This window comes from Mirounga leonina, unplaced genomic scaffold (assembly GCF_011800145.1).
Source record: "Mirounga leonina isolate KUSES-001 unplaced genomic scaffold, KU_Mleo_1.0 Mir_94, whole genome shotgun sequence".
Lineage (NCBI taxonomy): Eukaryota > Metazoa > Chordata > Mammalia > Carnivora > Phocidae > Mirounga > Mirounga leonina.
In genome coordinates this window covers 43,967,237-43,989,582 of record NW_023270855.1, presented here as the reverse complement: position 1 = coordinate 43,989,582, position 22,346 = coordinate 43,967,237, and the positions used below count along the sequence as shown (strand labels likewise).

The 22,346-nt window shown below is 45.0% G+C and overlaps 1 protein-coding gene across 2 annotated transcripts; it reads right to left on the bottom strand.

Annotated features, from left to right (window-relative positions):
- Window positions 1-556: 556 nt before the first annotated feature.
- On the bottom strand, window positions 557-13,425 carry LZTFL1 (leucine zipper transcription factor like 1). 2 transcript variants are annotated; one of them, XM_034997064.1, is made up of 10 exons: window positions 13,271-13,423; window positions 11,048-11,172; window positions 8,949-9,143; window positions 8,533-8,593; window positions 7,344-7,415; window positions 5,866-5,931; window positions 5,702-5,779; window positions 3,216-3,392; window positions 2,345-2,448; window positions 557-1,276 (listed from the first exon to the last, which is right to left on the bottom strand). In XM_034997064.1, exons 1-10 carry the CDS (start codon window positions 13,271-13,273, stop codon window positions 1,258-1,260), a joined length of 900 nt encoding a protein of 299 aa, XP_034852955.1. In that variant the 5' UTR covers window positions 13,274-13,423; the 3' UTR covers window positions 557-1,257. The 2 variants fall into 2 exon arrangements, with proteins under 2 accessions (XP_034852955.1, XP_034852956.1); XM_034997065.1 differs by having other exon boundaries at window positions 1,206-1,276; window positions 2,292-2,448; window positions 13,271-13,425.
- Between the last annotated feature and the right edge of the window lie 8,921 nt (window positions 13,426-22,346).

Sequence of the window (22,346 nt, the reverse complement as noted above, 5' to 3'; positions counted from 1 at the left end):
TTTAACATAAAGCCTCCAAGAAAAACAGCAAATTCAAGGCTAATATTAAAAGCTTGAATAAAAATAATAACGAGCCTTATCATCTGATCAGTAAACTCTTCTTAGTGAATAAAATCTTCATTTGTCCAAGTGGGATGGCCTCTCTCAGCAGACAGCACTCACTTAGGGTGTGACACTCAGCTTCTGGAAATGCGAACAATTACTTTCTAAATAACGTGAGAGAAGTCAGTCCTTTCTTTCTGACGCATTGCTGCTTTGTGGACCTTATTTTATTTATCTTTATGGCAAATCGTTGCAATACATGACTGCGGAGACTGAGGCCTCATTTCTAATGATTTATCCAAAATCACTCAAGAAAAAAGCAGAACCAATGGAAATATACTCAGAACCCCTTGAAAATGCAGTTACTGTAGATGCATACAAATAAACTATGATCAAAGTTGAATCTTAGGTCTGGTAACTGATTTTATGTTGAATATAAGTCATTTTAAAAGTATAATTTAAGAGAATATTCTGGAAAACTGAAGTATAAAGATTATATTTATTCTGGGTCCGGATACTTTCTCAACTGTAGAAGTACAGGATGGATCTGACTTCTCCATCAGTAATCCAGATTCATGGTAAGTCGGGTTGCAAAAAATGTCTGCACGTCCTCTGATAATTACAGCATTTAGCTAGAGAGACGGAAGTTAATCGAATCCTCGTGGTTCTATTAATTTTCCTTATAATTGATAAAAATGCTACCTATAAAAGTTGGTAGGCACATTTTCAATGCATTCATATTTTATAATGAAATAGAGAAAATGAATTTGATTTTGAAAAATAAGGTTTATTTGTAATAACTATCTTTAATAACTCTGTTTTTATTTTTACCCCGGGGAATGCACAAGAACAGACGATGCTAGCTTTAACATTTACTAAAACAGTATACTCTTTATGCTAATGCAAAAGGCTAAGACTCTTCTTCCCACTCTAAACGTCTCTTCTTTACTAATAGAGAATTCTCACTGCACCGGAACTAAGACTCAGGCGCGCTCAGAGGAGTCTGGGACGACTGGCCAGAGTCGGCCAGTAGGTTCCCCTCTTCTCAATTAGGAAACTGAAACAGGAAGTCTCGTTCTAAATATTAGAAGCGAAGTCTATATATTAGAAAAATAGAGAGAGGGAATGTGACAGACTGCTTCAAAATACATGCCTGAGGTGCGAAACAGCTTGTACTTCCACGTGGTGGCAGCTTCCAGAAGAAATCTTCGGGATTTAGTCTTCAGGTTCGTACCTGGAAAGAGATAAAAATTCCGCTAAGACCACAAATAACATCATGATACTTTTTGTTGCTGTCATTGTTACCCAGTGAGTTTACCTGCAAGCTCTCCAGGGACTACCCCAGTAACGCAGAATCACTACTGGGGTGGAAGTCAAAGACAGTCACGGCACTATGAGGGGGCTCCCCCAACAGGCGGACAAAGGACAAAGGACCAGCGAAGCGTGAGGACACCTTCGGACTCCAACTCTCTGGATCTGGCATTTAGACCCATGACAGCTTAGGACAGCAGAAACTCTGTATAATTATCCGAGCTGTCGGATGGACACAAAGTGCTGATAGGACCACGTGAGGACAAGGTTAACAAAGCCCCCTCTCTACAGACGAACTGGATCTGGGATTTACTTCCTCGCTCTGTTCCCCTGGAGCCCTGATAAAGGTAAAACGGCAGCTGAGTTTCCAGACCAAACCGCGGAGGACAGAAATGAGCCGAGGAGCAGAGCACACATGGGCCGGGAGGACTGGGGGTTGAGCCGTGACTACCGGTGGGCCCACCGCAGACTCCCCGCGCTGTACACTGAGTTCGGGTAACGGCACCGTCCCTCCTGCTCCCAGGGCAGCACGCGGTTAGAGACCCGGTCCTCCGATGGCGCCCATCTGCAGGGACCGCATTCTCTACCACCTAAATTGTCACTGAGGGAGGGCACGGGATGACCAGGTCTTAGGCTCCTGACGACACTCCTGAGGAGAAAGGCCCAAGGGTGCCCTGTTAGCTTGCTGGGTTTCCTTTCTGCTATCCTGCTTAAAGGAATCCATTGCCAAGGGTAGTCTAGTGTAGCTGTGTGTGTGTCTCTCTCTCTCTCTCTCAAGTCCTGGCTGAACCTACACTGAAGCCCTTACAGACAGTATGGACAAGACCCAGCCAAAGCCCCTCTGCTCTCCTCAGACACAGCCTTCTGGACTAAATGACAGCAAGCACCCCCTGGCCTGACCTCTCTGGACACAAACTGAGATTTAGTGAAGAACACACATCAACCGGCGGTGAGACAAATCCAAGAGCCGCACAGGATCAGCCAGGCTTACTTGGCCAGTCTTCTCCTCAGGTCTTTGATTTGGTCATTCTTCCTGGTGAGAATCTCTTTCATGTTTCGATAAGCTGCTGTTTGTTGGAATTTCTTCTCTAATTCCTGCACAGTGAAAAATATCAGTCCGTTACTACGAAACAGTGAAGAAGTAACACATCTCATAAACATGTATATTTTTGCTCTAATTTTACTAATACTCCATTTATATTATTTTCTAATTTCTTTTTAAAATTTACTTATATAAAATTAAGGCTATGCAAATTTTAAAAATACATTCCTTCAAAGGAGAAGTCCAGAAAACAGTAATATTGTCAGCATGTAACTAAGTACAATGAGAAGTCTGTGTGAAATAGTAAACTAATTCTCAGGTGAAATAAGCATGACTTTGCCCCAAATCCCAAAGTGGTACCAGTATTCTAGGAAGAGGATTTTTTTGTTCAGTTACATTTTAGCTCCCGTATGCTTAAGAGTCTAATCCCTAAACTGAAGAACATGGTTCTCTACGTATTTCATAGAAATTAAGAACAAGGGATAGAATCCTTTAAAGAGAAGTCACCCATCCCTGTAGGGCTGTGGGATGGATGGGCAACGTGGGGGGGCAGGGCAGCTCACATAAGCGATCCGTGGAGGAGTCTTTGACCATTCCATGGGAAGGAGTGGCGACTTTTTATTACCATAGATATCTTAGTGCCAAAGACTATCATAGATACCATAGATATCATAGTAGCTTAGTACCATAGATATCAAAGTGCCCAGAAATGATAAATTTCTAACATGTATTGGCCAATACACTGAGAAAAAGGAAGATCTGCGGCTGGCCCCCAGTGTGTTCCTCAGTGACCCTTGTTCCTCACACAGACAAATCTGACCTTTTCAGCCATGCTCAGCTGCTCCTGAACCCTCAGTAGGTCATGCTTGGCTGTCGCCAGATTCTCTTCCAGGGACTTCTGGTTTTCTGTCTTGTCATTAAGTGTCTTCTGAAACTCACTCTTCAAAGCAGCAACTGTGTTTTCCAAGTCATTCAAGTCTTGGGCTTTTATAAAATCCTATGAAAGATACATGCACTGACATAATTTCACGTTGACATCCTAACTGGTGACTGTTTTACAACAGTGATTCAGCATCATGACATGAAAGCAAATGTTGTGTGTGTGCATGTTGCCCCCACCGCACCCCCCCCCGCCCCCGCCAGCCCGGGTAAGCTCCCGCTCCTAGAGGGTCGCCGGCACGCCTAGCTCACCCTCAGCCCCCATGCCCCATGGCAACGCTCAGTAGTCACTCATCTCCAGATATGTAAAATATCATTTATGAATTGCTGGAATTCCAAAGAGGAACAGGAGAGAGGTGAGATCCTAAATCTGACAAGGTTGTGTGTCCCTGGGTAGGGATGGCAAACAAGTTCCGTTCTTGAAAAGTCAGGTTAAAAAAAAACAACCCTGGTGAAGACTTTTGAATGATACAGATGGAAAAATAGTAAACCTAACAGAGTTTAGATCAAAAATTTTTTTTTTTTTTAAGATTTTATTTATTTGAGACAGAGAGAATGAGAGAGAGAGAGCACATGAGAGGGGGGAGGGTCAGAGGGAGAAGCAGACTCCCTGCCAAGCAGGGAGCCCGATGCGGGACTCGATCCAGGGACTCCAGGATCATGACTTGAGCCGAAGGCAGTCGCTTAACCAACTGAGCCACCCAGGCGCCCGTATATCAAAAATTTAATAGACATATGTCTTAATAATTATTTACATTAAGATATGAGAGCCTAATCAATGCTTACTGATTATATGGCTTGCTAAATTTATAAGATTTTAAGGGTTTTTTTTTTTGTATAAATGCGATATGCACGTTCGCACACTGTGTCGGCATGATAAAAGCAGCTGGATCTTGTTTTTGACTGGATACATTTGTAATAGAAAAAAGTTGTATTACTCAACAGGAAAATGGTCTATATATTTGCTAAATATAAAGATAAAGCAGTACTACCAACAAAATTCCTCACTCATTTTTGAAATCTAGTCTTTTGAAAAGATTTTACTTCATTGCAGCTAGTGAAAGCACGTACACCTTTTGCTTTTGCCAAAATCTGAAAAGTAAAATTGGAACAAAGTCCAAAATGGCTTTTAAAACAAATTCATCAGGGGCGCCTGGGTGGCTCAGTTGTTAAGCGTCTGCCTTCGGCTCAGGTCATGATCCCGGGGTCCTGGGATCAAGTCCCGCATCGGGCTCCCTGCTCTGCGGGGAGCCTGCTTTTCCCTCTCCCACTCCCCCTGCTTGTGTTCCCTCTCTTGCTGTGTCTCTCTGTCAAATAAACAAATAAAATCTTAAAAAAAAAAAGTGTAACAACAGAAGCCTAACGAAGTAAGTCTGGGGACTGTTTAGCAGACATGAGAAAAGCCAGGGCCGCCCTGCAAATCTGCTCACATGGTCCGGCTGACAGGAAGTCTGTTCCAGCATCTGGCGCCGACGGGGAGGCCCCAGGACACAGAACTGAGCACGTGAGAATGTCCCGCAGCGGGAGCGGTACTCGGTGGCCTGCTCAGACAGGCCTGGAGAGCCAGGCATTTCAGCGCATCATACCGAGTACCGCCAGACGCAGGTGGATGTGAGGATGCAGACTCCGTAAATTCATTCTATCTTGTCATACTTACCGAAGGCTGACTTAACTAATAATAAGTTCTGTATAACAAAACCGAATACACATCCAATGAACTAAAAATTCCTCCTTTCTTCACTTCCTTTTCCCCCATTGTAATGGGAATGTCAAGGTAAAAGGAAGAAGAACTTAAAAAAAAATAAACGTCAGAATATCTGTGTGCTAGTGGGCTCTGGGGACGTGGGAAGCCTGTGAGCTGTGTACCTGCCCCAGCGACGTCCCCCACCCCGGCCTTTCCTGGACAGGGGTGTCCCGAGGCAGGACAACAGTGGCGTCCCTCTCAGGGAATGGCAGGGGTGGGTCAAAATGAACAGTAACTAAGACGGCTTCTTAAAGTAGCTCCATGCCCTTGTGGAGCCCAACACGGAGCCCAATGCAGGGTTCGAACTCAAGACCCTGAGATCAAGACCTGAGCGAGATCAAGAGTCAGACGCCCAACCAACTGAACCACCCAGGCGCCCCAACACTTCATAATAAGTTTATACCTTTATTCTATTTGAAAAAGGTGAAAAAGACAGCTGAAATGTATTCTGCCTTTTTTTAAAAATTGAAGTATAATTAACATGCAATGCCCTATCATTTTCAGGTGTCCATCACAGGGACTCGGTATTTCTGTGCCATACAAAGGGATCCCCGTGATACTGCAGTTACCCATGGTCACAAAATTATTACAGTATTATCGACTATATTCAAAACTTCTCTCACCTTTTGATTTCCTTGGTCGAGCTGTAAATCCTGCAGTGCTCTTTCTAGCTTTGATTTCTCATCTAATGCATGGGTTGCCTATAAGCAGATTTAAACAAAACACATTCAGTATTCAGTCTGTAGGCAACTCTTTCAATAATTTTGTCAAAGTATTTCTCAGTTACCTGCATTTCAATGGTCTTCAGCCTTGACTTCAATTTCTCGTTCTCTTCTTGAAGTCTGGAAATTTCCTTTGTGAGTAAATTCAAGGTTTATTATTTTAGCTACGGTAGTTTTAATACTTAAAAGTGTTGCTCTTAAAAATTTAATTGCAGGGCGCCTGGGTGGCTCAGTTGGTTAAGCAACTGCCTTCGGCTCAGGTCATGATCCTGGAGTCCCGGGATCGAGTCCCACATCGGGCTCCCGGCTCAGCAGGGAGCCTGCTTCTCCCTCTGACCCTCTCCCCTCTCGTGCTGTTTCTCTCTCTCTCTCTCTCAAATAAATAAATAAATAAAATCTTTAAAAAAAATTTAATTGCAAAATTAAATTTAAATCATAGAACAGCTTGAATACCTGCGTGCCCTGGTTGCTGGTGCTATCCTTGTCCCATCCAGCCCACTGGCCTCCACACCTGTGAGTCACCTGTGGCTCTAAGCCTCTTTCCCAGTCTCTCAGGCTCCCTTCAGGCCTCTGTCCTCAGCCCTCCCGTGCCACCTCTCACCTAGCTGATCCTGCCACTCTTGGGTCTTTTCCCGGCTGACACAGCACACCACCTGTACTTATCCTAAAACATGGTCTCTATCAGCGCCATGCTGTATGACCAAGCCTCTAGATGCTTCTGTCTGAGCTGAGGACATGGGCCTTCGCTCCAAGCAGCTCCATCATGAGAGTCAGCTGTGAGTCCAGTCCTCTTCCTCCCTGCGCTCCGACACACGCATCAGCGCAGTCAGAGAGCACAGCACTCTGTGCCAACTCACGCCAGCCTTCCTTCTGCCTCTCACTGCTGCCCATGCCATTGCCCTGTCTGCCATGCCCCCTTTCTTCCCTCTGACAACTTCATCTGTCTTTAGCCTTCAGCCCAGCTCAGGGACCACCTTCCCCCAAAGTCTGTCCTCAACCGCTCGCACCCAGGTGGAACTATGTTTTCTCGGCCACCTGGGCACACACAGATTAGCATTCTCCCGTTTCCAGAAGATTAATTCTCCCCTCTCAATGAGACTATAAGGTTTTTGAGGACAAAAGACTAAGTATTACATTGCTTTTTATCTAATAACATCTAGCACAATGTTGAGAATACAGAAGTCGTGAAAAATATTTGTATATTGGTAGTTAATTTTTATAAACCTCCTAATAAAAAACCCCATCATTGCTATTGTAGATCATGAACTTCAAATGTCCATCAATAAACACTGTCCGAAATGCCATACCCTTCAGGTCACCATGAAAAGATGCAGTTAAGAGTTGCTTCAGACTTTCTGGAAGGTGAGTGCCCTCTTCTGGCCCCCGGGAACCATGAAGTAGACCAACTACAATGGACTAATTACCCTCAGTGGACCAAAGCCTGAATCCGCTGCCTCCTACCTCAGGTTTTCTGCCCTCCAGCTGTGCAGGCCAAGAGAGGGCTGAGTCAGAGGGTCTGCCTGTCTCGCCACGAGGACATTACCTTGTTCAGGAGTTCCGTGGTTCCACCTTCGTTAAGTGGAGCAAGTTTTGGCTTCATGGTATCTATGATGGGCTGATACAAAAGAAAGAAACCAAACCAAAATCACCGCAGAAGAAACCACATGTAATCACTCAACACCTGCACTTTCTAAGTGGAAAACACTGTAAAATCATATCTACGGGGATGCCAGCTCCACGGGGTGGGGGTTTTTGTAGGTTTGGTTCTCTGCTACGCCCCAGTGACGAGGACAGTGCCTGGCCCGTGGTGCCCCAAACAGATTAGAGATGCAAGTGAACCCATCCTCCCCATATCCTTTTAAATAAATTCAGATGGAAGGGAAAGGAGGGAGGAAAGGCAGGAGGGAAGGTGCCTGAAGCCAGAGCAGATACAAATGCTGGCCTCTAGGGGCAGGAATTTTAACAAGTGGGGGCTGAAAGAGACTTCGCATGAACCCGAGTCGGGGAAAATGGTCCTAGTGCGGCTCCACCGCGGGCGAGGAGTGACTGGGCGCAGATACTCTGGCAGTTTAGCAATACGTGTTAAAAATGGGGGAATGCATGCCCTCTGACCCGGAAATGTCTTAGCCAGAAATACATTCCAAAGGAGTAACTGGGAAATTGTTTTGTATGTGTATGCTCGTGAACTCTTTTCAGCACCATTTTTCTCGCCCGGACACCAGGGAGCATTTGCGGTGCATCTGCACGATGCCGTATTACGTGGTCACTGCAAATAAAGAGAATGATTGAAAAGAGAAGCAGGTCACTAGTCACTGCGAGGACTGTCTCCATTTGACAGATGAGGCAAACAAGGCTCGGCTTTCTCAGGCAACCCGCTCAAGGTCATGCAGTGGGAGAGACAGGGCCAGGATGGACAGCCATGCTGAGCATCATCTGGGTGAAGAGTTTATATGGCAGGGAATGGGATGGATTGCAGGGATTCTGTGTGTGTGTGTGAGAGAGAGAGAGAGAGAGCACGTACGAGTGAGCGAGAGGAGACAGTAGTAGTTTTTCATGGTTCCTTTTAAAGAGTTTCTTTTTTTGCCTGAAAATATGAGGCAATCTTTGAAGTCTGCTCTTGAATTGAATGCTCTTCCTTGATGGTTTTCACTTTAACCTCTGAATGCTCTGGGCAACTTGAGGATTTTAAACACCGGCTATTAAGATACGGACTTAGAATGACTAAAAATTACCTTTTTATTTGAAGATGTAAATTCTGCTTTTTCAAATTCTGCAACTTGTTCTAATAATTCTCTTGAAGATAAAAACAAATACGAAAAAAAATGTTCGTTTAGATCTGGACCACACCCACAGAATACAATCACAGGTACCAATCTACTACAACATGGCAGGGAGGACAGTGCAAGTCACCATATCCAAAATGAGACTTAGTTACTAATGGCCCGGAACCCAAACCACATGGACCAAACTGGAATATTCCAGTATCCTGCACCTAAGAGATCACTCGGTGACCAGACACGTTGCTGCAGCTCTCCCCAGACTTTCTCACCCCCCAGTCTTAAGAAAAGAAGTGGCAAAGGCATTCGCTAACTTTTGAGATCATGCCTGGGCCTCTCTTGTCCTAACTGCAGGTATGAACGTTGAGTACCTGTTTTCAAGTTCAGAGATATCGGTCTGTAGCTTGAGGTACCACTTCTCGGCCTGTGAGAAAAGCTGCCGCAGAAGCAGCACGTTGGTGTGGGCCGTGTTGATGAGCTCAGACTCCACTTCGCTGTAGACCACAGCCTGCAGCCCGCTCAGGACCTCAGAGACCTCGTCTACGGTGAAGGTATCCTCCACCAACCTGAAAAACAACCACAGGCCCAGCCTTCAGGAGAAACAACCCAAACCATTTAAGAAATACAACAAAACTCAGAAACCCACATTCACGTCATCTAAAGCGTTCAAGGGTTATAGTGAAAATCTCTCTGGGAACTATCTTCTTTCTTTTTCTTTTTTTTTTACTATCTTCTTTCTTAATAAAACATACTAAAAATAATTTAAGTTCAGTTCATTTTTTTCTAAGCTCGGGTAATTTTTGAGGTCTACTAAAATGATCACACAGTGGGTGTGCACATCCTCTAACACAAGGTATGTGCTCACAAACAGTCCCCCAAACATTTACTTTTTTTCTTTAGTTTTTCAGTTAAAAAAATTTTTTTTACTTTAATCTCCACCAAAATTAGTCTTATCACATTTAGTAGTTTCAAAAGTCACCTGGAAGGTGTTATTTCTCCTTTCTTTCTATTATTTGTTTAGCATTTCAATAATTGTATGAACTATTCACGAGAGTAAATGACTATAAGAAAATCAATGGTCATTATATGTTGCTTCTCTTAGCATTGAGGCCCAAATGAAAAAGAAACTGACTTATCTTAGTTAAAGCTCCTCTGACAAAGATAATTACCATATGATTTCACTCATGTGTGGAATTGAAGAAACAAAACAGAGGATCATAGGGAAAGAGAGGAAAAAAATAAAACAAGATGGAATCAGAGACGGAGACAAACCATAAGAGACTCTTAACTGTAGGAAACAAACAAGGTTGCTGGGGGCTGGGGGAAGGGGTAACTGGATGATGGGCATCAAGGAAGGCTCGAGATGTAATGAGCATTGGGTGTCATATGCAACTGATGAATCACTGACCTCTACCTCTGAAACTAGTAATACAATATGTTAATTGAATTAAAAAAAATAAAGCTCCTCTGAGCACTGACCACTCATCATCATCATCAGTAACATTAAACCCACTCTCCCACAGAAAATGTTTGGGTCGGGAGGGAACTTCAGAGCCATCTTCTTCAATCCCCTCACTTTCAGATGGGAATGCAGGTTCAGAGGGTGGAGGTGGTGTGCCCCTGGTCCCGCAGGGGAGTGACTCAGCCCCACAATCATTTCCAGCAATCTCAGCAACATGCCCAATAGCTGAATCCCGAGAAAGCATCTGTGCAGGGCTCCTACTTTCAAGGGCAGTTTGACAGTAAAACGGCCCCTCCCCTCCCCTCTACAGCTGACGATGTCTGCTCCCGAGTGCCGTGCATGGCTTTATGGCACTCGGTGCTCACGTGGAGGCCTTGTGCATTTCCACCTCACCTGACATTTAACTGTGCCAGAGGCTGACCCCCAAGTAATCTGATGTCTCTTTATTGCTTAGTCCTTTTCTTTCTTTGGTTCCCCTATTTTTCTCTAGATCAGGTATGCATTTTCTACGGACTTTATTCCAGGACTGGTTCAACGAAACCAGTTATCATCTACTAACAATTTCTGCTCGTTATGGTTTTTCATGGTTTTCTGCTGTTTTTCCCCCTTCTAATTCTTCACTATGAACTATGTAGGGGTTTTCTTGCTAATTGTCATGCCTTATGGCTCTAATCCTTTAATTAATAACTCAGGTAATTGAAGTTCTGGGATCTTTAATACGGCGAGCCAATCCTTAACCTACATGCGTTTCACTACTTCCTGATGGCTCTTCTGAAACTTTGCAATCTCATAATTATCATATGTGTATGTTTGGTAATGGATTCCTCCCACCACGATCCAATTTCTTGAATTTCACATATCCACAAGGCGTGGTGTAGCTACTCTCAGTGAATAACTGATGACGATAATCCCAGCAACGGTTTTATGGCCTCTCCTACAGCATCCCCACTATGGCTCCCAGAAAGGATCCATGTTTCCCCCCCGGCTTTCCTTAGAGTCCTCTGATACCTGCTCTCCTTGAGGTCTTGGAAGCAGGAATCTACAGTTTTGAGTCTCAGGCCTCTTTTTGAACGAGCAAAACGCATGTAATTGATAACTTCATTTTGGTGGTGCTCATTTAGGCCCAACTCTGCCTAGAAGAGAGAGACGCAATCGTTAGTCTTGAAGATCTGACGAAGGAACCAACAATGAAAATATGTAAGATATCCAGGTAGCGATTGCTAGATGTCCACCAAATTCTGTTCTTCCCTTCCTCCTGGGTAAAAGGCTGCCCAACTAGATGATACTTCCCAGCCCTACCTGCAGCCAGGTGTGGCCACATGACTACTGCTCAGTAATGGATGTGAGCAGAAGAGACATGGGCCATCTCCAAAGCCTGAGCCTTATGATGTGGGCATGTCTTTGTCACACCTGTTTCTCTGGAGGGGCCGGGTGGACAGCAAGATGAAAGGGACCTGTATCCCTGACTGATTTTGTGGAGCAGCGCTGACCTACAGACCTCAGATGAGTATGGCTGTTAAGTGAGAGAAATATACTTCTGTATTCTTTAGGCCACTGGTTTTTTGGATATCTACTACACCAACTTAACCTTAGCTTAGCTCATACAGCTTTAAAAAATGAATTTGGTTTTGAAATAGTAATTAATTGGGTCTTTATTTTAAACCAGATGAGAGCTTGACAACTATGAGCTAGAGATCAATGAAGTTCTTTTTCATTTTATAGTATGCTGAAAAGAAAAGGACATCATACAATTGAACATCTAATGCAGAGACTAAATGAGTCAGGAATGATCTTTATTTTAAGAATAATGATCTATCATATGTCATAGCCTTCCTATGGGAGACTAAGGTTTAACTTCCAAGCCTCTTTTTCAGGCTTGTCACTATCAACACACAGGGCTGGGATGCCTCCAACACCAAGGGCCAACAATCAGGCATGATCTCCTTCCGCTCCCAAGTCACTCGCGGTGGCTTTTCTGCATCCACACACCTTCTCTCTGCAGTCTCGATTTCCTTAGGACATATGTCTCTAAAGGCTAGGATCTTGCCCATCCGGTTCCCTGAGTACCCCCATCCCCAGCACGGTGCATCTCAAGCAACAGACATGTGCCGACAAAACGTGTGCCGACAAATGAACTTCAAGGCGTTCCTCCTTTCGAAGGTCACTTCATCAGGCCTTAATCGGTTCTCTTTCAAATTCCTGGAGAACTTGATTAACCAAGTATTCTCCCCTCTCAACATTCTACAGGTTTCTTCTTCCTTCAGACTATAGGGAAGACTATATACATAAACCTTATTCATGCTTAAACCCCTCCCCCCAAAAAACCTCAAACCTGAGAATCCCTCTAGCTACCCTTGCATTTCTCCACACCCTTTCTACCCTTGCTATCCCCATGCTATCCCCTAGTCCTTAAACCCATACCTACTCAAATTGCTTTTGTAAAGCTCACCAGCAGCTTTACTTTATTATTATGATCACCTGGGAGCTTTTATTTATTTAAAAATTTTTTGTTTTACATTTGAGTACAGCTGACCCACAATGTTACATTTATTTCACTGCTGATGTATTTCAGTGGCCCATTTCAATGGTGCCCCTGAAACTCTGGTTTCAGCCCTTTTTCTGAACACTGTGCACTGTTCTGAGTAGGGCTGCTATTTAAGCGGACATTCCATATCCGCTGGAAAGATGAATGGATATGTTTTAGCATACGGGACAGCTGGTCTTTTCTGAACAGGTCAAAATAAAAGAAGGATCACCCTAGTTTCTTGGGCTGTAAAGTGGATGGTGTGGACTCTTAAAGTCGCTCTCACATCCGAAAGCCGGATTCCATCATGTTCTCCCTCCACAACTCGTTATAATACATAACTTTTCATGCTGCGAAAGGGTGTGTGTTTTAAAAAAAACAAAACAAAAAACAAACTTGGGGAGTTCTAGGAACAGAATGAAAAATCCTGCCCTGCGCCTTCTGCAGGCGGCCGTTCCCTCCAGCTCCCTCCACCAGCCACCTTCAAGGTGCGACTTGGGCCGGCCGGCCCAGGCGGGAGCGAGGAATGTCACGACGCCGGGGACAGAGGCTGCTACTACGGCGGAGGGGCTGCGGCCGAGGTTAACGGAACTTTGGGGGCCGGCCGGGAGGCCCAGGAGCGGGCTTAGCCCGGCTGCAGCCACGCCCTCCCTCGGCCCCATCTCGGCATCTCTTCCGCGCGCTGTGGCTCCCGGCCGGCTACTCACCATGGCGGCGGCGGGAGTCGCAGCCCAGAGGAGCGGGAGAGGCCAGGCCGAGCCCCGCCAAGCTGGGGTCGCCGAGGGTGGTTGGGCCGCAGAAGATGCGGAGGGAGGGCAACTTGTTTAGAAGCCTCCGGTTGCTAATGGGAACGGAGGCACGTGACCCGAAGTGATGCACTTTTATTGGTCCCCAAGATCACGCGACAGGAAGTGCAGTGTGACCGGCCGACCGCCGCATGCGCACTGCTTCCAGAGCCGGAAGTCCCGCCTATCCACGCCACGCCGACTTTGTGAGCAGGCCAGTGTTGCCAATGGTAACGGGAGGGGGGAGGCCGCCTGGACCCTCACGTTCAGAGGCGCTCCGGAGCATTGGAGTCAGGGTTGCCCCGAAGGGCTGTCCCTCCCTTCCCGGGCTGGGTGACGACGCCGGCTGTGGCTTGGGAGACCGACTTTTCAGTGGTCTCAGGGGGCCTGGGCGTGGGCGGCCCGGACTGATTGCTCTTCTCTCCAGCGCTGCCAGGTGCCAGGATAGAGCTATGAATGGCTCTCTCCCCGCCCCGCTCATTTCCCCCCCTCTTTTAGTCCTGCTTTATCCTTAAAAATTAAACGCAAAAAGAGTTGGTGAAAGAGCAGTGAATTTCAAACTATTATGCCTGGAGTCACCGGGCAAGCTTGCTGAACAAATGCTTCCTGGGGCCTCACCCCTCCAGAAATTCTGGATCAGGAAGTCTAGCTTGGGTGCTTGGAATCTGCAGTTTTTATCACACACCAGGAGCGATCGGGGACCACTCTTAAAGAAACACTGCCCTAAATCATCAGGGAAGTGCAAATCAAACCACTCCCTCAGTGGCTTGGTTTCAGAATGCTCCAGTGACCAGGGACCCAAAAGCAACCTTACACCTGTCAGAAGGGCTAGACTCAGAAATAACAAGTGTTGGGGAAGAAGTGGAGAAAGAGAACCCTCCTGCACTGTTGATGAGAACATAAAGTGGTACAGCCACAGTGAAAAACAGTATGAAGTTTACTTAAAAGTTAAAAACAGAACTATATGAGCCAGTAATTCCACTGCTGGGTATTTACCCAAAGAAAACGAAAACACTAATTGAGAAAGACATATGCATTCCTATGTTTACTGCAGCATTATTTACAACAGTCAAAATATAGAAGCAATCCAAGTGTCCCATCAATAGATGAATGGATAAAGAAGATGTGGTGTATGCACACACACACACACACACTATGGAATATTATGCAACCATAAAAATGATAAGATTTTGCTACTTGGTACCACATGGATGGACTTAGAGGGTATTATGTATGCTAAGTGAAATAAGCCACAAGAGAAAGACAAATATTGCATGGTATTACTCAAATGTGGAATTAGGAAAAAAAAAAGTCAAACTCCTAGAAACAGAATAGAAAAGCGATTGCCAGGGGCTTGGAGGTGGGGGAAATAAGATGCTGGCAAAAAGGTACAAACTTTCATTTATAAAATGAGTAAGTTCAGAGGATCTCATGTATAACGTGACTGTAGTTGATAACACTGTATTGGGTGATTAAAATTTGTTGGGAGTAGAGTTTAAGTGTTCTCATTTTAAAAAAAATGAAAAAAGTAAATATATGAGGTGATGAGGGAAAGGCTGTGTTAATGAACTCAAAGAGGGGATCTTTTTACAGTGTATATGCATATCCAATTATCATGTTGCACACATATTAGAATTTTCTTTGTCAATTTTATATCAAGAAAAGCAAGAAGGGAGAGAGGGAGGAAGGAAGGAGACTGTCCTAGAAGAGGCAAAGGTACAGGATAAAACAGATTATTGCAAGTACCAGGGGCTTGGGGCTGGGTGGGTGAAAGCCATTGAGTGGGCTTGGGCGACTCACTGGGCATTTCAGCAGGCTCAGAAGACAGAAGCATGAGCCAGACACACTGAGGAGGGAATGAATAAGCTAAAAAGTGAGCTTGGCATGGTAGACACTGAAATAGGAAGGAGCACAGAGTGGGGAGCTTCCTGAGAATCTGGGAGACTTAAAATTCAGGAGAGGCTATTTGGCATGGGTTGGTCCTGACTCAGGATTAGATAAGCCAACTTAGATCATGCTTTCGGGGTTTGTGTTGATTTTGGCCACTACACAGCGCAACTTAAAATGGATCACAATGGGGACCTAAAAGTCTAGAAAGGATTTCACAGTCCCGGTTCTGCCTGCTTCATTTATGGATAGGGAGATTGAGAGCTGAGGCCACGTGTCTGGGTCCTCAGAGGGCTAGGTCGAAGCATCTGAAGTTGGAGTCCGTGATGAAACTAATACAAATATGTTTTCAGGAGAAAAACCAGAAAGTAGGTGTGAAATCTTCTGGTACAGGGGACATTAAATCATATTCTGGTTTCAAGAATTTCATTTTTCTTTTCATTTCTTGCCACCTTCATTTAATTCAACATAAACCATATACCACATTATGTATCAGGCTTAGGAGTTGTCCCAAGACGCAAGTTCAATGCTTTAAAAAATAAACTTGAAACTTCCATTGCTAGAACAAAGTGGTAGTAGATACATCCTGTGGAATTTATGAATGGATGATGTCTTTAGAAAAAGAGGCACAGCAATGAACACACGTTTATTAAGTTAAACGGCCAATACAGTACAATGGAAATAATCTAAATGGATAAGTTTCAATTCAGACAAACTAAGAGCTAGGAGGAAACAGTATTTTCAGATGCGGAATGACAGCTCAGAAAAGGAAACGGTCTTGCCCAGTACAGAGGCAGCGGGGTCAGGTCTGGAATCCAAATCTCATGATCACTGGTGAGAGTTTTTCAACCATTTAATTCTACCCAAATATAGGTGCCCCGGCTTTCTCTTTCAGTTTTACCCCCACCTCTGTGAACGGACGGCATCTTACCTTCTGTTTAGGGGAGCTTAAGAGTATCCTGTGGCAGTTGAAAAGCAGGGGACAAAGGGGTAGACTTCCAGTTTGCTTGAAGCTTGGCAAAGTCTTGGGGGCACAGTCAGGAATCCTTCTCTTAAATGATCAAGGGATGATATGCATGTAGTTGCCCATGGAAGGACCTTGAGCCCGAGGGTCAAGAAGAACAGTGGGCCGGGTGCCCCTGCGTGTAACCTGGAGCAGCCGCAGGCAAGGAAGGATGTTCTAGAGGTACTGGCTTGGCTGCCCAGCTTTACCATTGCCTCCCAGTGGCATCTGGGCAGAATTTCTGCCTCCCTGCAAGGCCTATACGTCAGGGTCTCAATACCCACACCCCGCAACATGACCCCCTCCAAGCTTAGTTAAATGTCCACTTTATCATGCCATCTCTCACATTTCTGTTGAGTGTTTGTTGAATTTGATAATGGTTGCCATCTATGGACTAGGCATACTCCAGGGCAATAGTTCATCCTCACCATCTCTGGCTCTTTCTTACCACAGTGGATATTCATGAGTTCACATAGAGGGAAGGTCACTTTACTGGGTGCCGTGGATGCAAGAGAGTGAGTTTCATAACCACTCTTACGACATTTAGGTGAAGTTGTTCATCAGTTTGCATCTCGAAGGAAACCTAAGTGTATTTTCCTGCAGGCAAACTCCTATCTATGCTTACTAAGTGTTATTAATGCCAGGGGACAAAAAGAGTGGGTAGATAATGCAAATATGTCATTCGTGAGTATGTTTGTGGCTTGGGGATTTTTCAGGTTGCTCTGCAAAGCTGTATCAGGTAGTTGTTTTAATTTAAAATTCCATTTTAATCTAAAATCTTCTGAACCAAGGGGGTTATAATAATCACGGTTAGCCCATCTACCCAGCTGGGTTGATTGTTGTTACATAAGCTGTCTAAATAGTGTCAGCAAATATGAACATGTATTTTTGGCCTTCAACTGATGAATTTGGCTCACGAAGAGGCTGAACTTGTGCTTCAGGTTGTTTACTAGCCTGGGTTGATTACCAAGGCAAACAGTACGAGCTGTGGGGGAGAACAGCTCCACCCTACCTTAATAGCAAGCTTCTTAGTCTCACACTTTAAAAAAAAAATTGCTGTGACCATTTTAGAAGTGTGTGTGTATGTGTGTGTAAATTTGGAAGGAGTAGATGGGAGGCACACAACGGAGGTCATTATATACTTTTTAGCATAGTTCAAGATAAATAAAACAAAGACCAACTCTGTCTCTTCAGATGATTTGGAAATGAGACTCTTGTGAGTTCATAGGTTACCAGTCCTAACACGGGCACCACCAATTTCAGGGTGTTTGCAACCCACGCTAGGCAAAAGGAGGAATGGGAAGGTCATTATGCTCTTTTTAGCGGTGTCGACAGATTCACTCGATCTGCCACTATTTACAGAGCCTCTCCCTTGTATGTGCAGGTTGCTGTGGTTGTGATAGAATCTGAGAAGAGATATGGGGGATTCAGGAGGCCCCAGCTTTCCCTACCCTATAGGGCTTTGGTTAAGGTCTGGATGGGGAAGGGGGGCACCAAATAACAGAGAAAGGGATTTAGTAAAAAAATGGTGCAGGTGGTACACAGAAAAGACAAAAATCTTAAAGGTGACGTGGGGAAGAGGAAAGTTGGAGAAACACCGAACTGGTGGGGAATGGCTCGGGGAAAATCATTGTGGGGGATTCTCTTGAGTCTTTGGAGTATGGCTTCTGGCGTGTAATACCCCCAGGGTCCTCTCCGATTTCCCCAGTCCTACCTAGTTACAACCGGGAAAGTAGCCAAGACTTTAAAGAAGGGAAGAAGCCAGGATTGAGAGTCTTTACAGGAACTATGGCAGCTGAGTGGGTCTCTGGTGGGCAAGAGATTACTTTCGGTTCTTCTGTTGTTTACTCCCTCAGTGGCTTGGTTTCAGAATGCTCCAGTGACCAGCAGGGTATTGGCGGATGCTGACAAATTCGCTCAGTGAAATCACTATCACGTGCATTAAAAGAGGTCAGGCAAGGAAGTGGTTCACCATAAATACTACAACTCCCTTTAAGATTGTGTAGATGACAGCAATTTCTTGGCTCAAATGATTAGATCTGTTTCAGTGATTATCTCCACATATTAAAACACCCCAAAGGAAACAAACACCCGACCCATCAAAAAGTGAAGTCTAAAAGGGTTAGGGATCGGTGGTGGGCAATGCCTTCTTGTGAAGTATGAGAAAAAGTGATTGTAAATACGGGAACATGCCCCAAATCTTTATTCCACACCCTCACACGTACATAGCCGTTTGTGTTAGATCTACAGGCTCAGGCCTTATCTCCAGGGATTGTTCCTGGAAACCCGGGGAATACACTGTGGGGAAGGGAACCGTGAGCAAGATGGGGTTTGTCCCTTTCAAGTACAGGTGGGGAGGAAACGTGGGGGTAGGGGCACCTTTATAAAATCGTCTGCATGTGCGCCTGGGTGGCTCAGTCCTTAAGCATCTGCCTTCGGCTCAGGTCATGATCCCAGGGTCCTGGGATCGAGCCCCGCATCTGGCTCCCTGCTCTGCGGGAAGCCTGCTTCTCCCTCTCCTGTTTCCCATGCTTGTGTTCCCTCTCTTGCTGTGTTTTTCTCTGTCAAATAAATAAATAAAATCTTTAAAAAAATAAAATAAAATCATCCACAAACAGACCTGTGGGGGGTACCTTTGAACATCTAACACACGTAGGCTCGATACCTTTATGATTAGATTAGCTATAAAAGGTCCCCAATTGTTCTTACCTGACAAAATCTGGTCTTGTTTAAAAAAATCTGGTCTTGTAAAAAACAAAATCTAGTCTTATTTGACTCTGTCAAATAAATAAATAAAATCTTAAAAAAAAAAACCGCAATATTTCATTGACTCCTCAAAATAACCCCATGAGATAAATACTATGGTTACTCTCGGGGCGCCTGGGTGGCTCAGTCGTTAAGCGTCTGCCTTCGGCTCAGGTCGTGATCCCAGGGTCCTGGGATCGAGCCCCACATCGGGCTCCCTGCTCGGCGGGAAGCCTGCTTCTCCCTCTCCCACTCCCCCTGTTTGTGTTCCCTCTCTTGCTGTGTCTCTCTCTGTCAAAATAAATAAATAAAATTAAAAAAAAAATACTATGGTTACTCTCATTCTTGAAGGGACAAAAGAGAGGCTTAGGGAGTATAGATAACTTTTGCAAGGTCATGGGGCTGGTTGACCCACCTGTGATCTTTTCTTCTGCCCTGTCATCCCTTCTCCTTGACTTGCTTCTCTCGGTCCCAGCTCTGAAGATCCATGTCATCACTCGAGCCTGAGAAGTTTCTATTTTTTACCAGTTGACTCACTGTTAACAACACCAACCCAAGGGATTCCAACATGAAATTCATCTAGTCACATAGTGACTCCCGTGCTGCCCAGCCCCCAACAATGTCCTCTGGGAAATACAGCTGCTTAGACATTTTGGGTCAACTCCCATCCCTCTTCACCCAAGGGGCTGTCCCTTAAAGTTTTCCTCATCCTCAAATATTCTTCCGTCTCTCCCTCTTCAGTCCCAACAGATGATTTCCCCTCCTGCTTTTCTAGAAGGGTAAGCTCCCCTGATGTCTCTGCATTGCTGTTCCAAGTGAGTTCCTTCATGGATAAGTGAGGAACGACTTCAGGGTTATTAACACTAGGTATTGCCTAGGGCACGAGGAAAAAAAAAAACTTTGGTAGGAGGATGAAGTAGTATGGCTTTTTTTTTTGGAGGGCAAACTGGAAATTAGTATCAAAACTGAAAATGCACACGCCCTTTGACCCAGTGATTTGCCTTCACTTCTAAGTATTTAAGAAAAAACAAGAGCACAAAGATGTGTGTACAGAGATGTTTACTGTGGTTTTGATGTGGTAACAATCTTGAGGTAGGTGTGAATGTTTCTCTTTTGGCCCAATGACCAAATAAATGATGCTGTAGGAAAGTGGGACTTTCTGCGGCTGTCACAAAGTAGGAGGAAGAACCCACACCCACTGGCATGGAGAGAGATCCACAATACACAATGAAATGAAGAAAACTGAGCCGGAGAAGGGTAGTCATGGGGGGAGCCCACTTGCTTGCGAATGCACAGACAGACAAATTCAGAAAGATTAAGCGATACCCTCTTTATGCTTGAATCTGGGCAGGGTGATAGAATGATGGGGAGAGGATGGTTGACCTCTGCTTGATACACGCCTGTAATTTGGATTTTGTGATTACGTGGGCCTTACTTTAATAATTCAATGATCTAAAGGGAAAATAAAAATCACAGTCTTTGCCACATCGCCATCGTCTTAGCGCTCACCACAACCAAGGCACCTTCCTTCAAAGGGCCAGGCCTCATTCCTGTTTCCTTTCTCAGCAATTTCAGGTCGGAGATTTCAGGTCACCAAGGGCCCTAGATAGAGACCACCCAAAGGAACATGCTCTTTCCTTTTTATTCTTCGCTCCACATGCTACTGCTAAGGTTTAGATGTTTTCACTTTGGTTGGAGCCCTCTGCTTGTGAGCTTTCTTACCTCCTTTCCACATGGCCACCGCCAAGCAGTCCCAGGCTCTCCCACGATGGAGGTGGGGTAGTTGGGGCCAACGGGAGGACTCTACTTGCCCTGGATTGATTGTTGCATAACCTTGTTCATGACCTCTCTGAGGAGGAATGTCAAATTCCTGTCTGATTTGAATGAGGTTCAGCGGGCAGGTCCCATTTAGATATTTTATAGCAAAATTAAACAGGAAGCTGGCATATATCTTTGGATACAGAGATATACCCTACTTTATTAGAATAGAATAGAATAGAATAGAATAGAATAGAATAGAATAGAATATAGAATATTATAAACATTAGTGTCTTTTTTGTCTTTTTTTTACTTAGTGTCTTTTTTTTTTTACTGCTTTACGGGGAATATCTTTTATGGGAAAGGTGTATTTCAGTTTTGGTGTGACTTACTTTGAGAACAATGATTATCAATCATGGTTTATTATTGTCAGCCTTTTGCCAGAAACAGAAGACAAACTTATTAGATGTATGGCAAGTATCACAAGGGCCACACAGATAATCTAAGCTCTCCTCCTATCTTCTAGAACACCCCTGTACTTCTTCTCCTGGCCTCACTGATTCTCGGAGGAACTCCTGTCCAAGGCTAACTAGGATCCCGTTCTTGTGGCCCCGGCCAACCCCTTCTACTTCCGCCAGGAGACCCAGCTCCATCAATGATCCCTTCGGATTTTTTTGGTAAGCTCCTATACCTTCATTCTCTTCCTCTCTCTTTGACCCTTCCTCTGTTGAAAATCAGGCTCGCATCTCCTCCCTATTAAAAACAAACCAAAACGATGACAACCGCAAACACACCCTTTCCTTTGTTCAAACTTTTCTATCCTTGGCTGCCCTAACTTGTTCCTTCGGCTTATTGCGGAGCCCCTGGAGCGGGGCCTCCCTGCTGACTGTGCATACCTCACCTGTCAGTCACCCCTCCCTCCTGGACACAGACTGCCCCCCAAGCCCTCAAATGATCCCCTCCTTCTTGAAATGGATGCTTCATCTGGCAGCTTTGAGCACTTGGCAGCGAAACCAGCTCCTCCTCCTTGAACCCTTGCCTTGGCTTATCCTGCTCTCTCTTTTCTGTTCCCCCTCGCTCGCCTGGTCGGCTCCTCCTCTGCTCACCTCTGACTAGTGGTGTCCCTTGGACGTCTGTCCTCAGCGGCTCCGTCTGCCCACTGTACCCTCCTTGTCCGTGTCATTCCACTCCCTCTCCGGGTTTCACCCATCATATCAGAGGATGACCGTAAACCTTCCTCGTCAGACCCTGCTTGTCACCTGCATCCTCAACTCCTAGTTCCGGGAGCTGACAGCCTTCAAAGGGACAGGTGAACGACATGATACACCTGCTTACATTTTTACCTCGTGCCATGGAGAGAACTTTCTAATATCCCTAATATCTTTTCTATCCTTTGTTAAAATCACCATCGCACGCCATATTTTGTAAACTCTACCCGCGTGCTACATATACACCATAGAAACAAAACCTTTTTTTTTTTAAAAAGATTTATTTATTTATTTATTTGTGAGAGAGAGAATGAGAGAGAGCACATGAGAGGGGGGAGGGTGAGAGGGAGAAGCAGACTCCCTGCCGAGCAGGGAGCACGATGCGGGACTCGATCCC